Genomic DNA, 19,261 nt, shown 5'->3' with positions numbered 1-19,261 from the left:
AGAAACCATTAACCCAACCCGACCCGTGGAGCACCCTGCACCATGCACCCCAACCCCCCTTTCTTTTCCCGAACCCATTCACTGCTAAATCATATTCATCTGAGTGAGAGAAGAAAACAGAGAAGACTGAACCCTAGCCTGCCACCGCGCCCTCCTTCGTCGCCGCGGTCACCAGTCAACAGCGCAACCGCCAGCCTGGTCGTCAGCCCAAGTAACCCTCCTTCTTCGCCTGGTTCCTGCCCGTCCCATCGTCTTCTTTGTCGCGCGGTGAGTGACTCGTAGCCTGCTCATCTTTGTTCTTTGCCTTTGTGAACTTCTTTGTTAGTAACTTGGTTTGCAGCTCAATTTCTGTTTGTTGGTAACTTGGTTTGCAGCTCAAAATCTGTGTGTTGCTCAATATCTGTTTGTAGTTCAATTTCTGTGTGTTGCTTAAATTTCTGTTTTGTAGCTCAAATTTGTTACTGTTTTGTACTTTGTTAATGCTGAAAACTTACTCGATTTTGCATATTTGTTGACTGGCTGAATTTCTCAAATTTGTTATGCATAATTGTTAATGTTCATTGTGTAGATAGAATTATTAATGTTTATTGCTGTGGCTGTTTTTAATTTCATATATGTTTTATTAATTTTAGTTATGGAAGATAGTATTAATCAAGAAGCAACTGCTGATAACAATGCTTCTGTGAATAATAACATGCCTGCCGATACTCCTATTCCGAATGATGCTGCTAATCCTAATTCCCGTAGTGCTAACGATAGTCAGTCACAAGGTTCTTCGAACCTTAGGGGAAAACATATTTAGCTTGAAAATATGTTGCTCTACAAATGGTGAATGAAAAATCACAGTATCAATGTTTATTTTGTCTACAAGTTTTCAATGGAGGTGGAATTCACAGGATGAAGAAACATCTAACAAAGATTACTGGAGACGTGAAAAAATGTCCTAAAGTTCCATATGATATGGAAAAACAGATGAAAAGTTTGTTGAAAGATATTCAGACCAACAAAAAGAAAAGAAAAGTAAGTTTTGGTGAAGAGGGTAGTGATGAGGTAGAGGATGCAATTGATGATGCAATAGCTCAAGAAGAACAGGAACAGCAGCGTACCTCGAATCATCAAGGAATTGGAGGCGATCCAAAGAAAAAAGCCAAAGTCATTCCTCCTATGTTTGCACCAAGAACAACTCTAGGAGCTCAACCAAGTATTAAAAGTGTTTTGCAAAACAAAGAGGCGATACACGAGGTTGATAAACGATTTGCTCGGTGGCTTTTGGATTGTAAAATTCCATTTAATGTTGTGATGTCGCCATATTTTCAAGATATGCTGGATGGTGTTGCTGGTATTGGACTTGGTTACAAGGGCCTTCTTATGATAAGTTAAGGGTTCATTTGTTGGCTGATCTTAAAAGAGAAAGCCAAATGCTAGTTGATAGTTATAGGAGTGCATGAAAGAAAACTGGATGTACTCTCATGGCTGACGGTTGGACAGATCAAAGACAAAGAACATTAATCAATTTCTTGGTGTATTGTTCTAAAGGTTTGTGTTTCGTGAAATCAGTAGATGCTTCCAGTATGGTAAAAAATGCTTCACACTTGTGTAATTTGTTTTCTGAGGTAATTGAATGGATTGGCCCAAATAATATTGTGCATGTTGTGACTGACAATGCGGCCAATTATGTTGCTGCTGGTAGGCTTATCAATAGAAAATATGATAATATATATTAGTCACCATGTGCTGCTCATTGCCTTAATCTTATTTTAAAAGATATAAGCAGCATGGCGCATATTTCTAACCTTGCAACACGTGCTTCAAAGATTACAGTATTTGTGTACAATCATACGGTTTTCTTATCTTGGCTAAGACAAAGACCTCATTGGAGAGAAATTGTACGTCTTGGTGCAACCCAGTTTGCAACTGTGTTTATTACATTGAAGAGCATCTTTGACCGTAAAAAAGAGTTGCAACAATTGGTTGTAGATTCAATTTTCACTGATCACAAATTAGGAATGAGTGCTACTGGTAGAGCTGTGAGTGCTATTATTCTGGACTGCAAATTTTGGGACGATTGCTTTACTGTATGTAAACTTGTGGGCCCTCTGATTTACTTGCTGAGGGTTGTTGATACTGATGACAAACTATCTTTGGGATGTGTTTATGAAGGAATGCTAAGGGCAGAAGATACAATTAAGGAGATGTTTAGGCAATCCAAGACTACATATCAGCCGTACACAGATATTATCAACTCAAGATGGGACAAGCATTTGAAGAAAGATCTTCATGCGGCAGCTTACTTCCTGAATCCTAAATTCTTTTTTAATGAAAATTATAAAGAAGCACCTGATGTTATGCGAGGTTTGCTTGATCTTGTTACATTGTATTGCAAGTGTAACAATTTGGATTCAGTTCAGCCAATGAAGGAAATACATTTATATAGAGATCGGAAGAAAAGTTTTGATAGACAAGAAGTTATTCCAGCTGCATCTGAACTTAAGCCTGGTAAGAATATGGCTGAATATTTGTTTAATTAATAGTAACTTGTTTTATGCTCCTATGTTCTTAATTGATATCTTGTAATATGTTATGGTTTTATAATTGGTAGATGAATGGTGGAGGTTATTCGGAGGCTCTACTCCATGTCTACAAAAGATAGCTGTTCGCATTCTTAGCCAAGCATCTGCTTCTTCTGGGTGTGAGAGAAATTGGAGCCTTTTTGACCAGATTCATACAAAAAGAAGAAATAGATTGGAGCATGATAGACTGAATGACATTGTTTATGTTACCTATAATTTGCGTCTTAAGTCCAGGTAATATATGTTTCATGAAAAAACTATATTGTTTCATTTGTAATCTTTATCATAACAAATTTGTAAATTATTAAATCTTCATATATTGTATTTAACTTTTTAGGAAGGAAAAAGAAAAAAGAAAGCAAAAGACACAATATGATCCAATTGATTATGAAAGTATCAGTCAAGTTGACTTTTGGGTGACTGAAGAGGTTGTAGAGAAAGAGCCTGATCTTCCTAGTAATGTGGATGACTTATTGCGTGAGTATATTATATTTAGTTTCTAATGATTTATTAGAATGTTGTTAGTTTATAATATAATGATAACATGTTTATTTTATTAGTGAAATTGATACTGATTTATATCAAAGTGGCGGTGGTAGTAGTGGTCTTTATGCTGCATCTCTTGATTCTTCTGCTGATCAGGGTGGGAATGAAGGTGAAGATCATCCCACCGAAGCAGATTTGCAACAAGTTCTTGCGGATTTTGATGATTGATAAACCATGATGTTGGGATTTAATATTTAGATATGCTTTTATTACTATTTAACTTTTGACTTTGGATTTTGATAAGATCATATGTATTTGGGATTTAATATTTAGATATTTTAAGATTTATATCAGACTATAATTATATTTTAGGATGTGTATTTATAATTTATTTATTATTCTATTCTAAAACAGTTTTTCCGGTTGAACCACCGGTTGAACCGGTTAGACCAGTAAACCAATGAACCAGTGACTAGAGCAGTTTGATGACTGGTCCGATTTTCTGAACCTTGCTGTAAATAAGATATATGCATTGTCATCTTGTTTACACTGTAATCGAAATATGAAAAAAAATTTAAATCGGTAAATTCTCTAAAAATTATTTATTTTGATAAATATTATATTTATTTATTAAAATAAAAAATCTTCATTTCATCCCTACCACTATAATCTAAAACAACATGTGCAATTACTCGAAAAAATTGTACAAAAGTCATGTAAATATTTCTTTCTTTCCTATATCTATGTATAAAATCCCAACCTAGATGTGTAATAATACTACGCCCATAACCTCCATACAAAAAATTCTCTTCTCTTTAATAGTGTAATAATTTAAAACATTCCTTCATTGAATAATATTGGTTATTCTTGGTAGCGCCTTTCTGTCCTCAAAGGATCGTCCACTTCTCCTTCTCCTCTCAACAACCTCTACTTAATTACTCAAAACATCATATGCATCATATATAGATTCCTACCTTGCGCCACTGCCTCATTAGGATTTATCTATGCCTCTCTGCACCGTCTATCTTACACGGTAAATAAACGTGTGTAAAAAGGTAAAAACTCAGGTGCAGTCGACTTCACGTGAAATTGATACTTGAGAGCCGTTAGATGATTTGACTGATTTGACTAAATTTTCATCTAACGACTCTGAGATATCAATTTCACGGGAAGTCGACTTCACCTGAATTTTCACCGTGTAAAAATCTTCTAAAAATAAGTGATAGATTTATTTATTTATATTTTTTATTTAATTTATGCTGTAAATAATAATATTTTATTTTATTTAATATCTAACTCTGATTTTAAAAAATTCTCTTCAATATGGTTTAATTGAAATATTCTCATGGTATTGCCAATTTTAATTTTTGTGATAATCATCAGCATGCCTTATTAAGTTTCATCTCCATCAAATAATGTTTATAGTCATTAATTTATCATCTCATACAAAAAGATAATTATGTTAATATATTAAATAGATAAATATTTATTTATTTTTAAAATTCTAATTTTTTTTATTTTAAAAGTGTTGGATTTTTTTATTTAATTTATGCTATAAATAATAATATTTTATTTTATAAAAAAAATGATAAATTAATCTTTGACCTTTTGGTTTGCGAACATTTAAACCCTAAAGATTTAAAAATATATTTAAGTCTTGACTTCTTTAAAATCTGGACACATCTAATTTGTCTCATTTTAAAACTCTCTCACGTGAGTCATGTTTGATTTTAAATGTATTATCAAATTCTCAAAAAGTTAAATGTCCGCGTATCAAAATGTCAAAGATTTATTTGTTATTTTCTTTTATTTTATTTAATACATAATAAATTTAGATAATGATAAAAACTTATATCTGATATATTTGACTATTTACGCATATATTAAATTGTATTAACACAAAATTAAAGAGGGAAGTAAAATTTTTTTTCTAGAAAAAAAAATTTAATAATAAACTTTTTAAAATAAATACTAATAAAAAATTAAGAATCAATTCTTACGTAAAAAAAAATTAAGTGTTTGTTTAATTTTTAAAAAATCAATGAATATTTTAAAAATTAAGAATTATTAAAAAAAGTTCTTACTGTTTATTTTACATTATTTTACTAATAACAAATAATAAATAAACATGATAGCTAATTAATAGAAAAATAATTGACTGAAAATATTTATCATATTTTATATATTATGATATCATTAATTACTAAAACAAGTATAAGTACTTAAAGTGGTGAAATGATAAAATTTATTTTTTTATTACTTGAATACAGGGGCGGAGTTTAGTTCAGACAAGGGGGATCATGGGTAATAACTCAAATGGCATAATTTCCCCATTTTGTATTTCGCAGCTCTCTATTCAATAAGCAACACTCATTTTACTTTTGAATTCAAATATAAAAAATTAGGTATTTTTTATTTATGTAATTTAATATTGTTTTATATTTTACTGTTTATTTAATTTAATTTTTTATATAATAAAAAATATTAAAATATTCAATAAGTATTGATATTATTGTATTTGTATAAATTGATAAAAAATTCAATAAATATTATAAATTTTAATATTTGTCCTTCTAACTTCTTTTTTATATATTTTACAGGATATATATTCAAATTTTTATATAAAATAATCATACAAAATCAAAGAATTGATACATTTTTTAAGAAAAAGGCTAATATTCAAGAAGGGAAAATATAACTTTTACAATATTAACACCTGTAGATAGTTTTTCTATTTTAATAAATCACAAAGAAAACGAAATACAACCTTCAAAAGTTTAAAGAGTTGCATCTGATGAATTTGACCTTAATTCTTTGGAATGAGACTCTGAAAAACGGCTTTAAATTTGGTAATATTACCCAAATTAGAGAAATGAAATTAGATGAACTTATTTTAAATGGAGTCCATATCAAAAATATCTTGATAATTATCTTCTATCTAATCCCTCAAAATTTTATTTCAAGTTCCGCAACTGCTTGAATGTAAATGACAATAACATACTTGAATGTAAATGATAATAGCATAATGATTTAAATAAAACTGGACACTCATATTATATACGATGTCAGCAAAAATAAATAAAAAACTTTTAACTGAAATGAGGAGGGACATATTTATTAGTTATATCATCGGCAATCGCCTGAATCTCAAGACGTTCTTCGAACCAATCATAGATTTTATTGAGATAGGTAAACTAAAGGAACTCCCCCTTTGAGAACTCTAATCAAATAATATTCAAATTAGATCTATATTATAATGTAAAAAAAATATTTATGTTATAGATTGAATGAACAAAATAAAATACAACAAAAACAATACCAAAAAGTTATTGAAAAAAATTGAAAACAAAGATTTTTTTTAGAAGGGCGTAGTAAGCGACGGCAAATTATTGGGCCGAGCTGAATTTGAACCAGCGTAGACATATTGCCAACAAATTTACAGTCCGTCTCCATTAACCACTCGGGCATCAACAACATAAAAATAAAAGTATTATTTTTTATGATAAAAATTGATCCACATATAGCATATCTATTCAGATTTGCATATATAATAGTATATCAACTTAATGAATTAGACTGGGACTAGAATAAAAAAAAATCTAACCTAAAATATCAATAATGAACACTAAAACTAATTTTTCTTTAAAATTTTAACTCAAATCTAATAATAAAGAGAATAGAATTAAAAAAATGAAAAAAAAACAATTTGAGACATTAAAAGAAATAAAATGATTATTAATAATATTATTCTATAAATATTACCTAAAACTTAAAAGTGTCTTAAAAATACTTATTAAACTATTTAAAATTTTTAAAATATTTATAAATGTCAAAATCACGTTTTTTTATAATTTTTAAAATTTAATCATTTATGAACCCAAAATATAAAGGTAATTTAAATATATATGTAAAAGTAATTTTTTATTATTTGTAGAAAAATGAAGATTTTTTTAAATTTAAATCTATATTTGGACCTAATATTTTGAACCGGTCCGACTGGGAACGGTAGTATAAGCGATTCGGTTCATTATTTAAAACCGTTCATGACGAACCGGAGAAAAATCGTTAAACCGGCCGGTATGCCTAATAAGACGTCGTTTCGCGAGAGAGAGAAAACGAGGACCGGGGGGGAGAAAGCCTTGCTGGTCTTCGTTACTTTCATTCATTCCGTCACTCAAAGAAAACAAAAAGGATAAACCCTAGCTAGCCTTCACCGCCGCCGAATGGCGTGATCCACTGCCGCCGTTCGTGGCTGTCCGACGAGTCTTTCTTCATACTATCGGCGTTATCCAAGTCAAACCCCTTGTTCTCTGTCTTCTTCCTCGCTCGGCGCCCATCCTCCATCGGATTCGTTTGTTGAAATCATTGATTTGCTCTGGCTTTGGCTTGCTGCTGTGGGTTCTGGTGTGCTGTTGTGTGTTTTGTGGCTCCGCTGTGCTGCTGCTGCTTTGTGTTTTTGTTGAAATCATAAACGATTAATAGCGAAATTTCCAATAAACAATAGAAACCATAAACGATTCTCTATTCTGTTTTAATATAATTACAATATTTTGCGTATCATCATCAACTATGATTTTGATATGTGTTTTTATCACGTATAAGTTGCAATGAAATTTAAACATAAATGTGTTGATATGTTAGTGTATATTCCTTGCCAGGGAAAACAGATGGAGCTTTTGTGCATCAAACAATGGATAAGTGGCCTTCTTCCAACCGTGAGTGAGTTTAAATTGCTTAAAGCTGTTATTCTATTTTATTATATTGAAATAAATCAAATAATTTAATACAGATTATTCACTAAATAATTTATATGGCTCTTGCATCTTCTAGGCTATTCTTTAAAAGCTGCTTTGATGATTAACTATGACCCAGTTGGACCGTCTTTCTGTCTACCATGTAAGAGGAATTATAATTTATCACTTATATTGAAAATTATTAGTGTATTTTTTTTTTCAGAAATAATGGATTGATTTATAATGAATTGGATACTGACCACCTTGTTGATTTCATATAGAGACTGTAAATAAACGACAAACAGAAAATTTCATAGTTGGATATATACAATAATTAATGTAAGCTTGAATTATCTCTTCATAAAAATTGTTTTTTCACTTGAAATTGCTACTCTTTCGTTGGTGTGTTTAAGAACTTTGATAACTGTATACCACCAACTAACTCTGGTTTAAGATGATAGAGGAGCTATATTAAATTATTCTTAAGTGTACATCATATGTGACATTAGCCCTATTTTTCTGCATTCTAATTCTTGATTACTAATTGAAATTATGTCAATTAAAGAGAAGTGGCTTAATGCATGGTGCATAAAACCTGTTGGTGGAGCACTTGTTAGGCAGGAACCAGAATATATGTAATTAGCCTGTAAGTAAATGAGTCTAACGTTCAATTTCAGAATATTAATTTTTCATTTTATTTTATTTTTTTCAAAAGAAATAGAATTTTCAACAGATTCTTATTGTTATTTATTTATTTTATTCTTATTGTTATTTTATTTTATTATGGAACAATTTTTTTAGTTGAACCATGGTTAGACCGATTGAACCAGTAAATTAGTGACTAAAGCGGTAAGATAATCGATCCGATTTTCAAAAAACATTATCTTTTTCTTTAAAAAAAAAGTGGTACTTTTAAATTTAAAAATATAACAAATTAACAGAATCTGTTACTTTGGCCACAAAGATTTCATAGTAGTAAAAGATTTGTAAAGATCTTCAAAAATTATATCTCTTGAATAAAATAAGATAAGATAATATGCGAAATTATTATATTTATAATGTGTAAATAAAAGATTTAAACCAAAAAATTAGAGAGTCGGTGCTGTTATCTACATCTATAAATACAACACAAACCCTTGAGTCAGTGTATAGTCCTTGAACTCCAAACACTTCTAGTTTTCTTATTAATCAAATAGTTGAAGCAATACATTATTATTATTGTTAGTGATGGGTTCGCCGTTGAAGAAAATCATGCTATGCAGTTCGGAAAAGGAGATTTTCAGTGTGGAAGAACAAGTGATGGTGCAACATTCGGTGATCATAAACAACATGATTGAAGATGGGTCGTACAACCATGAAGAGAGCAAGATTCCATTGGATTGCGTTGACTCCAAGACTCTCAAGAAGGTCATTGATTATTGTACACACCACACTCACCACCACAACGACAACCAAGAAGATCTTGAGGCTTGGGATGCTCAATTTCTCAATGTTGATTCTAACGGCCTTTATGATTTGTTGATGGTGATTAATCCTCTCATTCTCTTTTTTTCTCGCACACTACTGCACATGCATACTATGAATATAGATATACTATTATATATTGACGAAGATGACTGAAAAAAAATAAAAACTGCTTTTGATCTCTCTTCAATTTTTATAATCGCCATTTTTTTTTTGTCTTTCCACTGAGAATTAATTAAAAACCAAAAAGAAAAAAATATTGTTTTTCCTACAGCTTTTGGTTTTTCTGAACAAAACTACCTACCTCAATTGGTAAAACCATATGTTTTGGTAAAACCATATATTTTTTAATATGCTGCATCTGCGTTCAAACTTTGGTAAATGTGTCAAAGTGTTGAATATAGCCCTTTAGTGTTGGGTGGGTGAGTGTGTTGTGGTACTTAAAATTAGGGTAAAAAATTAATCTTTAGTTAGTAGTAATTTTAAAATAAATCTCAATTTTTTAGAATTTAGCATTTATGGCTAGAATTTAAGAATTTTTTTTTTAAACTTTTAGATTTTTTAATAAGTATAGAGATTAATTTTTTATTATTTAATATTACCAATTTTTTAATCGTAAGATTATATTTTTTTAATTAATTTAGTAGAATTTAGAATTTAAAATATTTTTTTTAATTGATTGGTTTTCATCATACACTAACTTTTAAAGAAGTTTCTTATATATAATAGTATATACTTCTAGAGTTCTAGTCTTCTACTATATTTTGCTCTTTTCTTTATTGTTAATGTTGATCACATTACCCTCTTAGATTTATTGGCAGCATTTGTAGAACAAACATAAAATAGCATTAATTAGTGCCCATTGTAAATTAATTTTGGTATATTTGTATTGATTTCTTTATTGTAAATTTAGGCAGCAAATTATCTTGAGATTAGAAATCTCTTGGATCTGATCTACCGAACTATAAAAAATATGATAAAGGGAAAGAAAATAGATGAGATACGCAGAATCTTCAACATCAAAGATCATGGCTTCACTCCGGAAGAGGAAGAACAAAATCGCAAGGAGTACCCACATTTTTATTAGAACAAATCTTGTCTACTCTTTAATTTTATTTGTTTTAAATTTTTTCTATATGATGATCAACACCTAGTATTCAATATGGGGATGTTAGAAAGTGTTTTGGCTCTTTTGATATCCTACAATTTTCTTTTCAATTGTATATTTAGTTAAACATCTGTTATTGTCATCATTTTATTAGTACTTAATTTAGTTTTAATTTTCTTTAATTTAAAATTTAAATCCAGTGACCTATATGGGTAACATGCACAGTTTTTGTTCAAGTACTAGTTTTTACATGTTAATAATGTAATATTATTCTTAGCTCAAAAAATATTAAATAACCAACAGAAATACGAAATTTATTATTTTTTATCAGTAATTAGTCAATTATATTTAAAAATAATATAAATTAAAAATATATTATTATATTATTAGACTGAATAAATTAGATTAATAACTAAAAATATTAGTTAAAAATAATAAATTTTGCTGTATTTAGGCATGTATTTTTTTCTTAGCCATTGATCTACACATATTCTAACTTCTTTGACTTTGTACTTGTTCAAGCAAATGCAGCACTCCTGGCATCACACCAACCATAACTAATTTGTTACTTTAATTTAATATTACAAAATTACTAATAATATAGATGGGATCAGAATTAATAATAATGCATTTTTATATATTATCATCACGTAAAATATTTGTCTAAATATATTTACATTATTAATATATCAAAATTAAATCAATAAGTTAAAAATAAAATAAACATTAAAAGAAATTAAATTTATTACTTATGATTAAATCTAATTTTAAAAATTATAATATATATAATTATAGAAAAAATAAACACATCCAGAATACTTTTAATTCTCGTCTTTCCAATAAAATCTTTTAGTTAAAATCTGAATTGTAAAATTTATAAATTCATTATTAGTAAACTTAAAAGAGCTATTCAATTGAGTGAAAGACAATAAAAAAAAAGCAATCATGCAAATTATACATATAAAAATTAATTATTTGTATAGAATATATATTAAAATATAAATATATATTAAAAATAATTTAAATAATATATATTTATATAAAAATACATAATTTGATTACTATTTTTTATTATTCACATGCTAGTTTTAAAAAAAATAGTTGCATTGTAACATCTTCCTTTTTATTTATATGTATAGAGTAGATAAATTAATAAATTCATTATTATTTACTTGATCCTGATTGATGAATGTTTGAGAACAATCATTATGATTGTAATGATCCAAGACATGATGATAATGAACTTGTTTATATCTCCAACTTGAAATCCGAGAGATTTGATCCTCAAAAGTACCCTTAGCATTAGATTCCATATTCATGTACTAATTAGAGGGACAATGTAATGGACAAAGCAACAAGTAGGATGATAACACTACCTGAATCTGCGGGTATTCATTCTATTTCTATTTGTTCGAGGTGGATTTTCAAGAGGGGCAAGACAAAGTTAAGTTTAGGTAATATCCGCCTCTACTTGTTCCGGTATATATATAATATATATAAAATAATTAGTAAATAATTAATAATATTATATTATATCTAAATTTTTACTTTAATTTATGTTATGTATATGATGATAGTTATATAAATTTTGAAATTTAATTTTATTTATTGAATTTTAATAATTACAGGACCGAAACGAATACCCATAAAAACGAGTTAGGATTCAATATTTTACTACTCATAAAATAAAAGCGAGCAAATTCTATACGAATTATTATACAGCAAAGTGGGGTTACCTGCCCGGAGCCATCACTAGCAACAAGAACAATAGGAAAGGGAGAGAGTAGCATATTGCATTCCAAGAGAGTAAGATTATGCATACAACATTCAGTTTTGGGCTTCTTGGAATGACCCCAAACGTGAGTTAAAGGCCCAAACATTTCTCATTACAAACCACATTGCAAAGGAAACGGCGTCGTTTGCCAATCCCCAACCTCACCCCCACCCCCAAATGCCCTCTAGCCTCAACGGCTCTCCTCGGGGTCTCTTTCTCGCCACTCTCTCCTCGGCGTTCGTCTTCTTGCTTGGAGCCTCGCCGTCAGCTTCCTTGGCGCAACCCGATCTGGTGAGTTCCAACAAATTCCTCTTTTCTTTCTGTTTCGATTTTGTTGCTGTAATTCATCACTGCAGTTTTATTTTGTTACTGAAAGTTGAATGTATTGCTGCAATTTGTTCCTGGTTATCACTAAACGTTGAATTTGTTGTTTTGTTGAGATAATCACTTAACTTCAATTTATTCATTGCTGAATGAATTTGTTTCTGATTGACCGTTGAGTTTGTTGCTGTAATAATCACTCACTTGAATTTGTTTGTTACTGAAAATCATCACTGAGTTAAATTTATTATTAGTTATCATCACGATTGAAGCTATTGTTGTCCTGGTGAAATAATCACTTGGCTAAATTTTATGTTGATGGCTGTAAATAATCTTTTGAGCTAAATCTTTCGTTGCTGAAAATTATTATAGTTAAATTTATTGTTGAAAATGGGGTTCATGTTCTCTGCAACTCAAGAATAAAATTATTCAGTTAAATTGTTGTTTCTATGCTTTCTGTTTGTATTATTATGAATTATTCTTGGTATTGATTATGTAGATATAGATGCAAATTGAAATGAAGGAAATGTTGGTTAAGCTTTAAATTTGTCTTATGAAGATATAGATGTCGATTTTCAGTTTATTTTTTTGGATTTGATTCACTGATTGTGTTATCTTTTGCCCTTTCTTGTTTATTTAAATTTAGAAAATATTTTGTACTAGTGATTAGTTTATTATCTCTTTGCATCATTAGTTATGTATAAGAATTGATAATTAATTGTTATTAATATGTTCCTGAAGACATCATTTTAAATTTTAACTTTTGATGTTAATTTTATTTTTATAATTTTATATTTTTATTTAATTATGACTGGGTTAACCGGGTGAATCAGTGATCTACCAGTTAAACTAGTGACCCGATGATTCAGTTGTATGACCGGATCAAATACCGGTTCGATTTTGATAATTATGGTATGGGTGCTGTTATCTACATCATATAAATACAACACAAACTCTTGAGTCAGTGTATACACCATACACATAGTCCTTGAACTCCAAACACTTTTGGTTTTCTGATTAATCAAATAGTTCAAGCAATACATTATTAATATTATTATTATTATTGTTAGTGATGGGTTCGCCGCCGAAGAAGATCATGCTATGCAGTTCGGAAAAGGAGATTTTCAATGTGGAAGAACAAGTGATGGTGCAACATTCGGTGATCATAAACAACATGATCAAAGATGGGTCGTTTAACCATGAAGAGAGCAAGATTCCACTGGATTGCGTTGACTCCAAGACCCTCAAGAAGATCATCGAGTATTGTACGCACCACACTCACCACCACAACGACAACCAAAAAGATCTTGAGGCTTGGGATGCTCAATTTCTCAATGTTGATCCTAACACCCTTTATGATTTGTTGATGGTGATTAACCCTCTCATTCTCTTCTTCTCTCATACACTACTGCACATGCATGTTATGAATATAGATATACTATTATATATTGACGAAGATGACTGAAAAAAATAAAAACTGCTTTTGATCTCTCTTCAATTTTTATAATTGCTCTTTTTTGTCTTTCCACTGAGAATTAATTAAAAACAAAAAAGAAAAAAATATTTTTTTCCCCAAAGCTTTTGGTCTTTCTGAACAAAACTGCCTCTTATGTTCGTAGTTAATTTTAATATTATTTATTTGCTTAATAAGGGTAAGAAATTAATCTTTAGTTAGTAGTAATTGTTTTTTTAAAATCTCAATTTTTAGAATTTAGCTTTTACAGTTAGAATTTAAGGAAAAAAAATTTCCACATCTTATGTTCGTAGTTAGTTTTTAAAATTTTTAGATTTTTTAATAAGTATAGAGATTAATTTTTTATTAGTTAATATTAACAAATTTTTAATCGTAAGATTATATTTTTAGTTAATTTTTATTAGAATTTAGAATTTAGGATTTAAGATTTAAAAGAAAAAAATTTTTAAATGCATGATTGACTAAAAAAAATTAAATTTTTAATTGATTCGTTTTCATGATATACTAACTTTTAAAGAAGTTTCTTATATATAATAGTATATACTTCTAGAGTTCTAGTCTTCTACTATATTTTGCTCTTTCCTTTATTGTTAATGTTAATGTTGATCACATTACCCTCTTAGATTTATCGGCAGCATTTGTAGAACAAACATAAAATAACATTAATTAGTGCCCATTGTAAATTAATTTTGGTATATTTGTATTGATTTCTTTATTGTAAATTTAGGCAGCAAATTATCTTGAGATTAGAAATCTCTTGGATCTGATATACGGAACTATAAAAAATATGATAAAGGGAAAGAAAATAGATGAGATACGCAGAATCTTCAACATCAAAGACCATGGCTTCACTCCTGAAGAGGAAGAACAAAATCGCAAGGAGTACCCACATCTTTATTAGAACAAATCTTGCTACTCTTCAATTTTATTTGTTTTAAATTTTTTCTATATGATGATCAACACCTAGTATTCAATATGGGGATGTTAGAAAGTGTTTTGACTCTTTTGATATCGTACAGTTTTCTTTTCAATTGTATATTTAGTTAAACCTCTTATTGTCATCATTTTATTAGTACTTAATTTAGTTTTAATTTTCTTTAATTTAAAATTTAAATCCGTTGACCTATATGGGTAACATGCATAGTTTTAGTTCAAGTACTATCTACATGTGAATGATGTAATATTATTCTTAGCCAAAAAATATTAAATAGTTAACAAAATTTATCATTTTTTATCAACAATTAGTCAATTATATTTTAAAATGATATAAACTAAAAATATTAGCTAAAAATAATAAATTACATGCATTTGTTTTCTTAGACATTGATCCACACATTTTTTATGGAAGAGATGGGAACAAGGCCATTGCCTAACTTCCTCTTTGCTTTTGTACTTGTTCAAGCAAATGCAGCACTCTTCTTTTCTATTTACATTATTAATGTATTAAAATTAAATCAATAAATTAAATTGGGATGCTATATGCACAAGGCGGGATTCGAATTTCTCACACACTTGCATAAGCGAACGAGTGAGCTCGACCAATCCAAGTTGATTTTCTAGAGAGCAATATTATGCACACAATATTCAGTTTTGGGCTTCTTGGAATGACCCAACACGCGAGTCAAAGGCCCAAACATTTCCTATGACAAACCACGTTACAAAGGAAAGCTCTGCAAAGTGCAAACCAAAAAAAAGAAAGCTTTAAAGTAGTGTTTGGGCTTCTTGGAATGACCCAACACGCGAGTCAAAGGGCCAAACATTTCCTATGACAAACCACGTTACAAAGGAAAGCTCTGCAAAGTGCAAACCAAAAAAAAAGAAAGCTTTAAAGTAGTGTTTGGTGGAGAGACAGAGACGAAAAGACTAAGAGACAAAGATTAAAAGAGAGATTAAAATAAATCTCAGTATTTTGTTTGGTGTAAAATGGGAGACAGAAATTGAAACAAGAATGAAACTCTAATTAATTTATATAAAGGATAAAATTGAAATTAATTAATTAAAATGAGGGTATTTTAGGTATAAAATGTTATTAAAGTTTCTGTCTCAATCTCTAAAAATTTTAGTTCCTTGTGTCCCTACTTTTTGGAAGTACTAGAATACCAAAATTTTGAAGACAAAAATAAAAATTTTAGTACCAGTCTTTAAATAAATAAACATGATGATGAATTTTAGTCTCTTAATCTTAATCTTAATCTTAGTCTTAATACCTCAAAACAAACGTTACCTAATATTACCTATAATATTGTGAAGGAAACAAATAATGTTTTAAATTTTAACAAATTGAAATAGGAAAATTACTCTAAAACGGAGGGAGTACCTACATTTTATCTTTGATTTGCTTTTGTAAGAATGACCAATTATGAAAGGGAATTCACTTATTTAATCGAAATAAGTTATAAATTTATCAGATTCTCCTAAAATTTAATTCACTGTAATTTTATCCTTTTACTTATTATACAAATTATGAAGTTTGATCAAGTTTTAATTAGAGAACCTTGCATTTGGAATCGGTGAAGAATGAAGTGAATAGGAATTTTAATGATTTTGTTAGAATGATATATGTGGTGATTAAGGTTGAATTAATGAATCTTGCATAATTACATTTCCTACCAACCCAATTAAATGTAAATTTGTGTTACTTTTAGGTCAGTCAAAGTTTATTATTTATAGGTTAATATATTACAACTCTAAACCGAAGTAGTTCCAAATATAACTAAATGAAAAATAAATGATAAACACAAAACTTAAATCTAATACTAAAACTAAAGGAATTAATTAAAATTTTCAGAACATACATAGAGTTGCCAAGATTTAGAAAGTAATAATTATCCTGTACTTCTTCATCTGCTATGTTTATCATTTTTTTTATCCTTATTACGATTTCATTTTTAGGATTCCACTTTCTAGATTTCAACTGCATATACCATCTGTACTCGATTCTTCTCCCCAACCTTTCAGGTGTTCCTGATTCTTTAATCCCCCATTCAGTCGCCACATTTTTCTGCTTAATTCGATCTGATCCTTTTCATCTCGAATTCGAAAACCCTAACCATCAGCACCTGTTTTTGCACTTTTATCGCAGTATCGTATTCAATTTTTTCTTAGAATAGATGTTGCATTAGCTTAGAGAGTTGAACGTTCTATCAGGTTGGTCGTTTAGATGGTATGCAGCAGTTGTGTAAGGTCTTTAGTTGTTCAAACTGGAACCTTTGCCAAACGAGTAAGAATAAACAACACTAGGAGGAGTTTGTAAGCTGTCCCTAATATTTCTTATTCGCCTACTCGTCAATTTAAGACATTCACAGTGATGATGGTAGATACGGGTTCTGTGTTAAGAAGTGCTGGTTCCCTTGTGGATATGATGCCAGAGAAAGATGATGATGACCAGTTTGTAAGTGGAGGGTGGAAGAGTGAGGATGGAAAGCTTAGCTGTGGGTATTCAAGCTTCAGAGGGAAGAGAGTGACGATGGAGGATTTTTATGATATTAAAACATTGAAGATTGGTAGTCATTCAGTATGATTATTTGGAATATTTGATGGTCATGGTGGTTCTCGTGCTGCAGGGTATTTGAAAGAGCATCTCTTTGATAATCTCATGACGCATCCAAAATTTTTTACTAATGCCAAATTGGCTATAAGTGAAACGTATCAAGGGACTGATTTTCAATTTCTGGATTTTGGAAAAGACACTTTTCAGGATGATGGCTCTACTGCTTCCACAGCTGTTTTGATTGATAACCATCTCTACGTTGCTAATGTTGGAGATTCTAGGACTATCATATCCAAGGCTGGTAAAGCAATTGGGCTCTCTGAGGATCATAAGCCAAACAGAAGTGATGAACGGAAGAGAATTGAGAATGTCAGCAGCAATGTCTTGCGCCTTTGGCAATCGAATGTTGAAGCGGTTTGTCGTTGCAGAACCTGAGACCCAGGACCAGGAGATAGATGAACCGATTCTTGCACGTGATGGACTTTGGGATGTAGTACTAAATGATGATGCCATCACCCTTGCTTGCACAGAAGAGGAGCCTGAGGCAGCTGCTCGTGAGTTAACAGAAGCAACATTTTCTCGTGGTGGCAGTGCAGGTAACATTACATGTATTGTGGTGGGCTTCCATCATGACAAAGCAGAATCCTGTCGTTGTTCCTGACAACGCGAGACTTTTATCAGTGTCTTTATCTTTGTCTTTATTTTCTTCCTCTTGTTGCCATTGTTGTTGTCATAGTTGTCTTTTATCATCTTCGATATCTTTGTCTTCCTCTTTTTCTTAGTTTTTATAGGGATTATTCCATCGGTGTCACTTGTAGTTGCTTTTTTCCTTCTTCTTTTCTTCTTTCTCTTTTTTTTTTTTGTTGTTTTTCTTCGCTCATTCCAAGCAAGATAGTATTTCCATATGAATTACATGTAAATCTTAAACTGTGATAGAATGTAACGGTTTAAGACACGAATGTAATTTATTTCAAAAAGTTATATTTAGAAAACAAATGCAATCTATTTCAAAGTAAATAATTATAACTGTTTTTTATCTCTCTAATTTATGACTCTTTTATTCTTTGAGCAAACAAATTAAAATTGTTATATATATATATATATATTTATTAAACATTAATCACTATATATTTAATTTATTTTTATATATATATTTTATATTTTGACATATATTTATATTGGTGATTGACTTTTGAATACATCTAATATGATTGCTGAACAAAATGGCCTCTGATTTTTGGTGAAATTTAGTAACAACACAGGCTAAAAGAATAATAATGTGGTAGAGATAGAAGTTGATGGCAAGGGGTTGGTGTGTTTTGCTTTTACAGGACCAAGAATATAGTATCTCTATCATTTTTGCTATATGGTTCGATAGTAAATTGGATTCATTGCATTTTATATACGAGTAGTGCTCCAATGGGGCTAATGGAGATAATAATGTTGATGAGTTAGAGATTATTATCATACAATATGGGAGTACTTTGCACGGAGGTTTGGTGTAGCATGAATTTTTGGTGGGTCTATTTATTGAAGCTTAGGTGGTTCTGGAAAATGGAATTATTGTGATTGTGCTTGGACATGTTATCATGCAGCTGGTGCCTCTCTACGCTGGGATTATTGTTTCTTTATTTTTGGTTGTGGTGCTTTCTTTGCATTTTGGGCGTAATGCTTTTGTGATTGTGTTTATGTTTTCTTTTTGTGTATTTTTTATGTTTTTTGCTGTAATTACTTACTCGTAATGACAATGTCAAAACAATCTTTAATTGATCAAAAGTCATTCATCCAACTGTATTCTTTTTTGAAGGGTTGAGGTTGTAACTTAACAATTGATTTTTTTT

The 19,261-nt window shown here is 29.9% G+C and overlaps 2 protein-coding genes and 1 pseudogene across 21 annotated transcripts; all 3 read left to right on the top strand.

Moving 5' to 3' along the window:
- Window positions 1–7,152: 7,152 nt before the first annotated feature.
- LOC112791237 (SKP1-like protein 11) lies at window positions 7,153–10,490 on the top strand. Of its 20 annotated transcripts, none has more exons than XM_072235977.1 (6): window positions 7,174–7,450; window positions 7,715–7,771; window positions 7,887–7,952; window positions 8,355–8,435; window positions 9,015–9,313; window positions 10,167–10,490. In XM_072235977.1, exons 5-6 carry the CDS (start codon window positions 9,017–9,019, stop codon window positions 10,338–10,340), a joined length of 471 nt encoding a protein of 156 aa, XP_072092078.1. In that variant the 5' UTR covers window positions 7,174–7,450; window positions 7,715–7,771; window positions 7,887–7,952; window positions 8,355–8,435; window positions 9,015–9,016; the 3' UTR covers window positions 10,341–10,490. The 20 variants fall into 20 exon arrangements, with proteins under 20 accessions (XP_025689782.1, XP_025689846.1, XP_025689799.1 ...); XM_072235979.1 differs by having other exon boundaries at window positions 7,715–7,775; XM_072235976.1 differs by having other exon boundaries at window positions 7,174–7,460; window positions 8,360–8,435.
- A 1,616-nt stretch (window positions 10,491–12,106) lies between these two features.
- On the top strand, window positions 12,107–14,994 carry LOC140172840 (SKP1-like protein 11). The gene is made up of 3 exons (XM_025834096.2): window positions 12,107–12,426; window positions 13,527–13,825; window positions 14,658–14,994. Exons 2-3 carry the CDS (start codon window positions 13,529–13,531, stop codon window positions 14,829–14,831), a joined length of 471 nt encoding a protein of 156 aa, XP_025689881.1. The 5' UTR covers window positions 12,107–12,426; window positions 13,527–13,528; the 3' UTR covers window positions 14,832–14,994.
- A 1,753-nt stretch (window positions 14,995–16,747) lies between these two features.
- Window positions 16,748–18,509, top strand: LOC112790903 (probable protein phosphatase 2C 76; annotated as a pseudogene).
- Window positions 18,510–19,261: the final 752 nt, after the last annotated feature.

The sequence above is a fragment of the Arachis hypogaea genome, chromosome 1, assembly GCF_003086295.3.
Source record: "Arachis hypogaea cultivar Tifrunner chromosome 1, arahy.Tifrunner.gnm2.J5K5, whole genome shotgun sequence".
In the NCBI taxonomy this organism is placed as follows: Eukaryota; Viridiplantae; Streptophyta; class Magnoliopsida; order Fabales; family Fabaceae; genus Arachis; species Arachis hypogaea.
Note: the sequence above shows the minus strand (reverse complement) of the source record. Positions and strands in the feature narration are given on the sequence as shown.

What these genes read in the sequence shown, in the direction of transcription:
- LOC112791237 (XM_025833983.2), top strand. Translation starts at nt 7,664, where the DNA reads ATGAAATTTAAACATAAATGTGTTGATATGTTAGTGTATATTCCTTGC. An exon ending in ACCGTCTTTCTGTCTACCAT is followed by an intron (nt 7,953 to 9,014) that starts GTAAGAGGAATT and finishes TATTATTGTTAG; the next exon opens with TGATGGGTTCGCCGTTGAAG. An exon ending in GCCTTTATGATTTGTTGATG is followed by an intron (nt 9,314 to 10,166) that starts GTGATTAATCCT and finishes TTGTAAATTTAG; the next exon opens with GCAGCAAATTATCTTGAGAT.
- LOC140172840 (XM_025834096.2), top strand. Translation starts at nt 13,529, where the DNA reads ATGGGTTCGCCGCCGAAGAAGATCATGCTATGCAGTTCGGAAAAGGAG. An exon ending in CCCTTTATGATTTGTTGATG is followed by an intron (nt 13,826 to 14,657) that starts GTGATTAACCCT and finishes TTGTAAATTTAG; the next exon opens with GCAGCAAATTATCTTGAGAT.